General features: G+C 17.0%; 2 protein-coding genes across 2 annotated transcripts; both read left to right on the forward strand.

Moving 5' to 3' along the window:
- Window positions 1-865: 865 nt before the first annotated feature.
- Window positions 866-5482, forward strand: PP7 (serine/threonine protein phosphatase, putative; the record flags this gene model as incomplete). The annotated part of the gene is made up of 16 exons (XM_028671952.1): window positions 866-1094; window positions 1220-1358; window positions 1473-1599; window positions 1767-1862; window positions 1972-2097; window positions 2197-2276; window positions 2357-2517; window positions 2592-2672; window positions 2752-3269; window positions 3447-3604; window positions 3698-4002; window positions 4104-4460; window positions 4580-4683; window positions 4813-4917; window positions 5038-5198; window positions 5356-5482. 16 exons carry the CDS (start codon window positions 866-868, stop codon window positions 5480-5482), a joined length of 2874 nt encoding a protein of 957 aa, XP_028528554.1.
- A 285-nt stretch (window positions 5483-5767) lies between these two features.
- On the forward strand, window positions 5768-11140 carry PGAL8A_00295200 (conserved Plasmodium membrane protein, unknown function; the record flags this gene model as incomplete). Its single annotated transcript, XM_028671953.1, has 4 exons — window positions 5768-5815; window positions 5909-5951; window positions 6031-6110; window positions 6272-11140. 4 exons carry the CDS (start codon window positions 5768-5770, stop codon window positions 11138-11140), a joined length of 5040 nt encoding a protein of 1679 aa, XP_028528555.1.
- Between the last annotated feature and the right edge of the window lie 227 nt (window positions 11141-11367).

Raw genomic sequence — 11367 nt, forward strand, 5'->3', positions numbered from 1 at the left:
ATATTATTTTTTTGTATTATAGGTAGTGGATTCACTGGAAAATGAAAAAAAAAGCACTTATAACTCTGAATTTAATATGAAAGTAATATATAAATATTTAATTTAAAAAAAAAAAAAAAAAAAGTGAATTATGTTATTATGAAATAAGATTTCTGCTAATATATATATTTGTAATTTTTTCATATTTATTTCTTTTTTGTAGAAATATATAAAACAGAAAAATGAAAATAAAGAACATTTTAAATAGTGATTTATATAAAAAAAAAAAAAAAAAAAAAGAAATACTTAAATACACATTTTTTTTTTTTTTAATATAATTTTTTGTTTTTTTATTGAAATATATAAATTTATTTTTTACTTTTTTAATTTTTTTTTTTTTTTTAAAGATATCTTTTATTTTATTCTTTGTTTTTTTAACATAGCATAATAAATACCAACATAATAAATTATTCAAAAAATGATTTCAATACATTTAAAAATCATAATTTTTAATTAAAAATTAAAAAAGATAATAGAGAGTTTTTTTTTTTTTTTTTTTCATAAAAAAAATTTAATAGTAAATTCAATGTATTTGAGAAAATAACCTTGCAATGTGTGCAATTAAAAAATTTCATCTTATAATAGAATTGTTCTACATTTTAAAATTTTTTTTTATTAAAAAAAAATATATTTATTTAATTTTTTTTCAAAATAATGAAGCATTTAACAATATATCTTTATATAAAATAAATTATTTTTTTATTTATATTTGCCTAAGATTTAATATATCTATGAATATTTTTAACATTTCATTAAACAAAAAAAAAAAAAAAAAAAAAAATTTATATATATATATTAAATTTTATTTATTTTTTATAAATATAAAATGGAGAATTATAAAGTTAATGATATTGTGATGATATATGGTCATAAATCAATTATTCAACATGTTCAAAATATTCAAAATGAAAATGGAAAATCATTTGAGCTTTATGCAGCAAAATATACAAATAAAAGTGGTTATACAAATGGGGTTTACAGAAACAAAAAAATATATGACTCAAAAGATGATTTAATAATATTTTGTTCATATAGTTCAATAAAACCATATGATGGTAATTTTCTTTTAATTTTTTAATTATATAAATATCTATTTGTCATATAATTTATATATGATAAACTTCAAAATTTTAGGATTTGATTAATATAAATTGTCTATATTTATTTTTTAACATTTTAGAAAAAGAAAGTGCATGTATAATCATACAAAAGATATTTAGGGGATTTCTTGCCAAAAAAAATTTTTATTCTTTTGTTTGCTGCACTATTTGGAGAAAGTTAGAGCATTTACATGAATATATAACACTAAATAATCATGAGTAATTAAAAAATATAAAAGAGAACATAGAAAATAAATATACACAATATTATAAATATATATATATATTCATAAATGAAAAAATTATTTTATATATTAATTTCTATTTTCATAGAGAAATTTATAAACCTTTAATAAAAATAATAAAAAAAGATATAAAAAAAGGAAAAATTCAGTCTTCATCAAAATGTTTTTCAAGTAATTCGAATCAATTTTCTCATGTTTCTACCAATTCTTATGAAGTAATAGATTCTTTTATAAAAATAATATATTATTGTAAACGTACTAATTTTTTTTAAAGAATGTTCATTCTTATAGATTTTTAAAGTTTATAAAAAAAAAAAAAAAAAAAATACTATTTCCTAAAATTTACATTAACATATAATAATATGCATTACTACTTTTTAAGTCTAGCTCTTGTGATACTAAAGTACCAAAATTAAAAGATAAAATTGATAAAAATTTTGCTATGGAAATGTATCAGTTTTTCTTAACATCTAAAAATGTAAAAAAAAAAAAAAAGATATATGTATTACCAATTTTGTAAAAAAATTTATTTTTTTCTAATACTTCAGTTTTGAAATAATATTTATTTATTTTTTTTTTTTTTTTAGATTGTATTGCCCTATAATTTGGTTCATAAAATATTGATTAAAACAAAAAAAATGCTAGAAGAGAATATAAAGAGTTCTATAATATACATAGATATGTCTAAAAAATATAAAGACAGTAAATTAATTGTAAAACTATAAAAATAAAAAAATAAAGTTTTTTTTTTTTTTTTTTTTTTTTTTTTTTCTATTCTCCTTTAACATATATTCCTATATTTTTTTTTGAAGTTACTAGGAGATATACATGGGCAGTTACACGATGTTCTTTGGCTATTCAACAGATTTGGACCTCCATCACCAAATAATATGTTATGAAAAAAAGAAAAATATGTTTTTTTACTTAATTATTAAAAATATTTACTTTTTTTTTTTTTTTTTTTTTATATAGATATGTTTTTAATGGTGATATAGCTGATAGAGGAGAAAATGCTACGGAGATATTTTTACTTTTATTTATTTTTAAATTAAGCAATTATGAAAATGTAGTAATTAATAGAGGTAACCATGAATGTTCATATATGAATGAAGTTTATGGATTTTATAATGAAGGTAATATCTTTATGAATTTAATATTAACATTATTTGAATACTTAATTATTAAATATTAAAATTTTCTTTTTCAGTAATTTCTAAATATGATAACACTATTTTTGATTTGTTTCAAAACATTTTTGAATTATTAAGTCTTGCAGTGAATATTCAAAGTAAATTCATATGTTCTTTTACTTATGTAACTAGCTAAAACAGTTTTTTTTTTTTTTTTTTTTTTTTTTTTTTATATAGATCAAATATTTGTAGTTCATGGTGGGTTATGTAGATATCCAAATGTAACATTGAAAGAAATAGATTCTTTGAATAGAAAGAAACACGAAATTTTACATCCAGAAAAAAAAGAAGATACAATAATTTTTGATTTATTATGGTCTGATCCTCAAAAAAAAAATGGGATAGGTGAGAATGCAAGAGGAAATAATTGTATAAGTTTTGGACCAGATATAACAGATTCGTTTTTAAAAAATAATGATTTAGATATTTTAATTAGATCTCATCAAGTTCCAAAAAGTTTAAAAGGAATTGAAAGTCATCATGAAGGAAAATGTATTACATTATTTTCAGCATCTAATTATTGCAATAAAATAAAAAATTTAGGTGCTATAATTGTCTTTAACCAAGACTTAACTTTTGAAGTGCAAGAATATATGTCTCCTTCACTTGAGAAAATAAGAGAAACTTTTGAGGAAAACCAAAAATTAAGAGAAAAAGTTTTGCATTATTCAAAAATATTAGAACTAGAAAAAAATGTAAAAAATATACACATGTATATATATATATATTAATAATTGTAAAAAATATATATAACTTTACTAATAAAAAAGAAATAAGTATATTATTCAAACAATTATATTAAAATGTTTTTGCTAATAAAGATTTAAATATGTATATATATATATGTATATATTTTCTTTTTTCTTTTAAAGGAACAAAAAAAAAATAAGAAGATATCTAGTGAAGGTATAATGAATGATATCATGAGTTCCTTGAGCGCTTTAATTTGCAATGAAAAAAATTCTTTATGGAATAATTTATATACAAAAGATGAACAAAAAACTGGAATTGTTAATATAAATATATGGATGTAATTTAAAAAAAAAAAAAAAAAAAAAACAATTATTAATTTTAATTTCTTACATTTTTAATATTTTAATTTTTTTTTTTTTTTTTTTTAAAGAAATGAATTAGAAAAAGTTAGCAAAATAAAAAATGTTCCATGGATTTATTTATGTAAAAAATTAAAAATTATCGAAAATAATTGTGTAAATTATAATAATGTCTTAAGTAGATTTAAAATAAATTATGCTCCTAACGAAAAGTTTATAAATACTGAATGGAAGAATGAGTGTTTTGAGCATCTGTATGAATCTTTACTAAAAGCAGACTTAAGCTTAAGAGAAACTTTGATGGTATTTGATAAGAATTTAGATGGAAAAGTTACATTTTCAGAATTTGAACAAGTTTTAAAAGACTTAAATATAGGTAAATGATTTTGTTTAAAAATCGTTTTACATATCAATTCCCTTATTTGAACATTTTATATATCATTTAAACAATCTTTTTTTTTCTTTTTTTTTCTATAGATCTTTCAGTTGAACAAATAAGAATTTTAATGAGATTGATCAATAGTAACTCCTTGTGTAACAAAAATAAAATACTTGAAAATGATAAAATTGATGTAGCTGAATTTATCGGTAAAATGAGAGTATGTTATCGATTATCAATTAATAAGGAGTATATAGATAATGAAAAAATAAAAAAATTAATTGAAACTATTGGTAAATATATATTATCTGATAGTACAGATACAGCTAATTTTCATTATAAATTTTATGAAGAAAATAGTTTAAGGAATAATTCTGAAAGAAGAAAAAGATCAAGTGTAATAAAAGCTGTTGCTTTATTTCAGAAGTTTAAAAATTATGATAATTTCGGAAATGGTTTATATTTTAAAATTACATTAAAAAAAAAAAAATTTACATAAAAATGTATTTTAAATAGTAGTGTGTATTTATATAAATATACCTATTTAATTTTTTTTTTTTTTTTTTTTTAATAGGTTATTTGGATTATAATGATTTTGTTAAAGCAATTAAAACTTTCGATATAAAAAAAATTAGTAAAGAAGTTAATTTTGAAGTTAATGATAGTATTTTATTGGAAGTAATAATAAATTAATAAATAGTATAAATATATATTTTTTCATATTTTAACATTTTATTCATGAAATATTAAATACTTTTTTTTTACAATTTTATTGAAATGATTATTTTTTTTTTTTAATTTCTAAAGCTAGCTAAATCTATAGACGTAACAAAGTCATCTAAAATCAATTTCTTAGAATTTTTGCAAGCCTTTTATATTGTGAATAAAAGTAAATATTCTTATGTAGACGAGGTTAGAATCTTTTAATGTTATTCTTTTTTTTATTAAGTTTGCATTTTTTTATATTTCTATTGCTTATTTTCTTTGAGTATTTTATTTTATTTTATTTTATTTATTTTTTTTTTTTTATAGATATGGTGTCATATATGTACTGTCATATATGAAAATAAAATAGCTTTAAAAAAATGTTTGAAATACATAGAAGACTCAATTCAGGGAAGAATAACAAGTTTACACTTTAGATATGTTTTATTAGAATTAAATAAAATTTTGCAAGAACAAAAATATGAAATGTAATTTAAAAATGAATTAAAAAAAAACAAAAACTAAAATTATAAAATGTTTATGTTTCTCAATGATCTATTTATTTTATTTTTAAAATTTTGGTTTTAATATTTTCTTTATTTATTTTTTATTTTATTTTACTTTTTTTTTTTTTTTTTTTTGAAGGAATAAACCTTTAACAGATGAACAAATAGATTTGTTAGCATATTCTGTAGAAACAGATGATAAAGTGGATTATATTGAATACCTAAATTCTTTTAAGCCTGTTTATATTTATTTAAATGACAAATAATATATATTACAAGTTTTTATTTTTATTTTCTTTTTTCTCTATTTGTGTACATACAAAAAAAAATAAAAATATATAATTTTGTACTTACAACTATTTTTTAATGTTTTTTTTTTTTTTTTTTTTTTTTTTTTTTTGTTAAATTTTAAAAATATTTTGTCTTTAATAAAACATATATTATTTTTTTTCTCTTTTATTTAATATCTTAATTTTTTTATTTAAATACACTCTTAATAATATTTGTACATTAATAATGTACAAAAAGTTTAAAATAATAATTTTATAAAAATGTCTAAAGTTGTAGACGAACTCAAATTGTTCTTAACGAATTTATCAGTAAAATAAAAAAAATTAAAAAAAGGATAAAATATATTTAAGAAATATATTTTTTATTTTAAATATCATTATATAAATTTTCCTTTTTATAAGAGAGGATCAGATACAGTAGACGCAAATGATTTGTTAAATTCAGGTTTACAAAAAAAAAAAATAAAATAAATATTTATATAAAATATAATTCAATATTCTTTTTTTTTTTCTCTTTTTTCAAGGAATTGCTGATAAATCAGTAATTCTGAACATAAAAGAAAAACTAGGAGAAAGCCCATGGAATATACAAAATTTAATAGACGTAAAAAAAAAAATAAAATAATATAATATAATATAAACAAGTTTAAATTATAAGATCAAATAAATGAATATTATATATATATAGATATAAAATTAATAATAATTTTTTAAATAAAATTTTTAAATAAAATATTTAAATATAAAACAATATTATATTAATAGTTAGGTATAGATATAATTCAAAAGGATAATGAAAATGAACTAGAACTAAAACATGATAGTAGTGATAACATAATATCTGAAATTGAAAATGAAATAGAAAGTGATGTTGAAAGGGATGTCGAAAGTGATGTCGAAAGTGATATCGAAAGTGATGACGATTTTTATATTAAAAATTTGAAGTTTGGAAAATGTGAAAACATTGAAGAAACATTAAAAGTTATGATTCATGAAAATGTTATTAATTTACATCCAATTATAAAAGAGTTTATTTCATTATTAGTTTTTTTATTTAGTTGCATAAGAAGAAGTAGTAAAAATAGTTTAGAAAATACAAATACATTTTTTGAAAAAATTACGAATAAGGAATTCATTAATGATGAAATAACAGATAAAAATTTATTTAAAAATGAAAATAAAACAAAAATAAAATATACTAATAAAAATTGTGAAAATGTTGATACATTTCATAAAAATACATGTTCAAAAAATAATGTTTTAAATGATGATATTTCTTATAATATTTTAATCGAATCCTTTTATGAGAATTCAATAAGTAATAAGTATGGTTGTGATGTTAAGGATAACTTAAATTTTAATGAAAATTTGTATTACAAAGATGTTTATTCAATTTTCTTAAGTTTAAATGAAAAATATAGATATGAATATAATATAGACGATATCGAACAAGCATTCAGTGTTGATAATTTGAATAAAGTATGTGAATCTCTTTATAAATATTTACATAAAATTAGAAAAATGAAAAATGATCATTTAATTAAAAAAGGGATAAATATTGTAATTGTACTTTTATATTTAACTTATGTATATTTTGGAATATATTTTTTGAAAACAAAAAATTTATATATAAAATTATATTGTATAGACAAAGAATTCAAAGATTATAAAATAAAAAGTGAAGCAATAAAAAATAATCTAAATAAGAAAATTGAAGAACTTTTAAATCAATTAAAAATTAGCGAAAAGTATTCTGAAGAATACGAAAAATTTAAAGAGAAATATAATGAGATAAAAAAAGAAAATGAAAAACTTAAAAATACTAATATTATCATTCAAAAATTAAAAAGAAAAATTAATTTAATAGAAACAGAAAAACTAATGATTATAAAAAAAAAAGAAGAATTAGAATTTATAATTAAACAAAAAAATCTATTAATTGAGAGTAATAAAATAAAAAAGAATGAAAAAGAAATTAAAAAATCAGAAGTAAAAAAAACAAAATTAGTGTTAAAAAATGATTATAATACATTAAAAAGAATTAAATCTATTAGTGGAAAAAGTGAAAGTAACAATATTAAAAGTATTTATCTATCAGAAGAAAAAAATAATACAGAAGTAGAACAAAACATAAAAAATAGAGAAGATAAATATGAGCATATAATAAAAAAAAAATCTACGTGGACTACAGATAAAAATATACAAACAGTAAATCAAGAAAAAGAAAAAATCATAAAAGAAAAGGAAACTCAAACTATAAAAGAAATAAAAGACAATAAAATAAATAGAGGAGTACAAACATTAAAAAGTGATGATTTAAAAAAAACAAATAGACATATTTTAAAGAATCAATTATATGAAGATAAAAAAAAAAAAAAAATAATAAATAAATTATATGAATATATTAAAGAAAAAGAAGAAAAGGAAGAAGAGGAAGATGAGGAAGATGAGAAGGATGAGGAAGACCAAAAAGAGGAAGATAAAGTTGAACATGAAGAATATCAAGAAGAAGATGAAGAAGAAGAAAAAAACAAAGAGAAAAAAGGAAAAGAAAAAAATAACAATAATAATAAAGAAGATGAAATTGAAGACAAAATAAAATATAAAAGAGAAAATGAAATTAAAAAAAAAATAGAGAAAAAAAATGAAACAGAATTAAAAGAACATACTATGACTATAGAAGAAAAAAGAGAAAATTTATTTTTTGCAAAAGTTAATAAATCAAAGGAAATCTGTAAAAATAGCAAAAATAATTATGTACACAATAACATATATACATTAAAAAATATTAAGGAATTCATTAATAAATCGATCTATTCTTTAAATATCAAAATAAAAGAAGAAGCAAAAAGTAAATGTATATTAGATTATAATAACTTTTTTTTATTTTTATCAAATAAAAATGACATAAAAAAAAAAAAAGAAAAATTCATTAAAAGTAGTTATAAGAAATATTACCTTTACTTTAATACAAAGAATTTCAAATTGAATGATTACATCATTCAAAATATAGTTGATATGAATAGAGAAATACTAATTGATAGTATTTATAATTATTTAATAAATAAATATCATATTCTTAATGAGTTACTTGAAAAAAATTTTTTTTATGAATGCTTATATATTTTTTCTAATTTTTTGCAAATTGAAGGAATCAATAATGCAAACAAACTAGAAGAAAATAATTTGTATAATATTATTTCTTCTTGTTTCAATTATTTTGATGAATTATCAGAAATAATATATAGTATAAAAAGGGACATATATTTATCAGAAGAATTAGTTAATAATTACTATGTAGATTTAAATAATTTATTTAATTCTTATTTTTATAGAAAGACAAAACTTGTTAATATAAAAAATAATGATAGTTTTCTTTTAGACTTTTTTTACGAAAATATAACTTTGAGTGAAATAATAAAAGAAGAAAATAGTTTAAATGAAGAATTAAATACTTTTTCTATCTTTACAAATAAAGTGAATTTTTCAAATTTAAGTGATAATTTTATTACATTAGACTTTTTAAACAGATTAAATAATGTTAATGAATTTGATAAATTAAATAAGGAAAGAAATATTAAAAAATACAATGTTCTAAATGAAATAATGCATTATAATAATTACATTTTTTTTAATAAGTATATTTTTTTTCATGATTATTATTGTATTCTTGATAATTATTTATTCAATGAAAATGAATCTGTTCTTTTGTATAATAAAATAGACAAATTAATTGAAAAACAAATTTATATGGAAAATAAAAATAAGGAACTACTGAAACAGAAAGGAAGTACTCATAAATTATTGACTGAAAGTAATATAAAATTTGTAGACATTTTTAATGAAGCATATAAACAAAAAAAAAATAACATAATACTTAAAAAGAAAAGTTACTCAAAGAAAAAAAAACTTCATAAATATGGTAAACATAAAAGCAAAATTAATTTTTCTTATTACACTGAAAAAATTAAGAATAATTATAACAAAAATGGAAATAATAATTATTTTTTAGGTGAGAATTTAAGTAGAGATAATCTTAGTATAAAATTTACCAATTTTTATATAAATTCAAATAATCAGATATTATATGTCAATCTTTCTCATTATTATAATATTTTTTATCTACTAAAAAATAAAAATCCTAATGTGGAAAACTACAATATCAATTATAAAATAGAGAAAACACACAAATGTAAAAGCAATTTGTATAAAAAAAAAAAAAGGAAAAAAATTATATTATCGGATGACAGAGAAAATGAAAAAGTAAGATTTAATAAATTAATTAATAATTTTTCATACAAGAAAAGAGATACTTTAAAAAACAAAAATACTTTTTATAGAAACATAAATTACAAACACTATGCTAATGTTGATATAAATAATTGTAAAAGAAAAAATGTTCTAAAAAAAAATTATAGACATATTGCATTAACAAATATATTAAAAAATAGGAAAAAATTTATAACTAAAAAAAATAAAATTACTAAAAATAAAAACAGTAATGATACAAACAAGTTACATAATAAAAAAAATATAGTTAAAAAATTTAAAAAAAAATATTTCTTCATAAGAAAAAAAACTTTAAAAATTATTGAAAGAAAGGCAAGCAAACGATTAGGAAATATATGTGAAGATTATTTTCATGAATGTAATAATAAAGCAAAACAAAATGATGTATTTCTTTTAAGTAAGTGTAATTTAAAGGAATATAAGAAAAAAAGAAAATTAAAAAAAAAATTGATAAAATATATTAATCATAATTATAAATTTAATGGTGTCCTAAATTTTAACAGAGAATTAACACTTCATATATGTGTTAATTTATTAAAAAATACAAGTTATCTATTTAAAGAAATTTTTCTATCTAATATAAAAAATTGTAGTTATTTATCAAGTGATGATAATATTATAACTATCAGAAATTATAATCTTAAAAAAGAAAATGTCTGTTCTGAAATAAATGAATTTGTAAATAAGAAATATAATACATATAATTTAAAAGATCATGATTCTTTATTATATTGTTGTAAATTTTTACGTATGTATAAAACATTCACTTCATTAAAAAAAAGAAATTATGAATGCTTAAAATTTAACAAATGTGCTGATACTATAAATGCATATAAATCTAATGTGTTATTAAAAAAACACAAATTAAAAAAAAAAAAAAAAAAAGCTATAATTTTGGGAAAATATGAAAAGTGTGTAAAAAATAATAAATATTATAACAAAAAAAAAAAAGAAAAAAATACGAAAATATGTAGAAAAAGTAATCAACATATAAAAGACAAAAAATATTTCGATAAAAATACTAACATTACTTATTCTTACCATTTACTTTTAATTAAGTCTATATATATTTTATCTTTATCTTTCTTTTTAGTTTTTTTATTCTTGATAGATGATTATTTTTTTAATAATTTTATATTTTCTTGCTTTATTTATATTTTATGTTTTTTTTTACTTTTTATTATATCTTTATTTAAAAGTATAATATATACAATTAATATTTTTTTAAAAAAGAAAATCATATTACAAGATTTGTTAGATTTATTTTCAATTCAATTTATTGAGATGTTTAATAATATACATTCTTATGTATATCATAATAATATTCACATAGATTATATATAAAAAAAAGAAAAAAAAAAAAAAATATATATATATATTTATTAGATTTAAATATTTTTAGTTTATTTTATTTAAATATTATTTATTATCTATCTTTTTTTTTTTTATTGAACCTATATATATAATTTTAAGATAGTGTTTTACTTATAAATAATTCAAAAAATAATCAAATTTATTAAAAAAAAAAAAAAAAAAAAAAAAAATTAAAAAAAAAAAAAAAAAAAATAAAA

Source organism: Plasmodium gallinaceum (assembly GCF_900005855.1).
Source record: "Plasmodium gallinaceum strain 8A genome assembly, contig: PGAL8A_v1_87, whole genome shotgun sequence".
Taxonomy (NCBI): Eukaryota; Apicomplexa; class Aconoidasida; order Haemosporida; family Plasmodiidae; genus Plasmodium; species Plasmodium gallinaceum.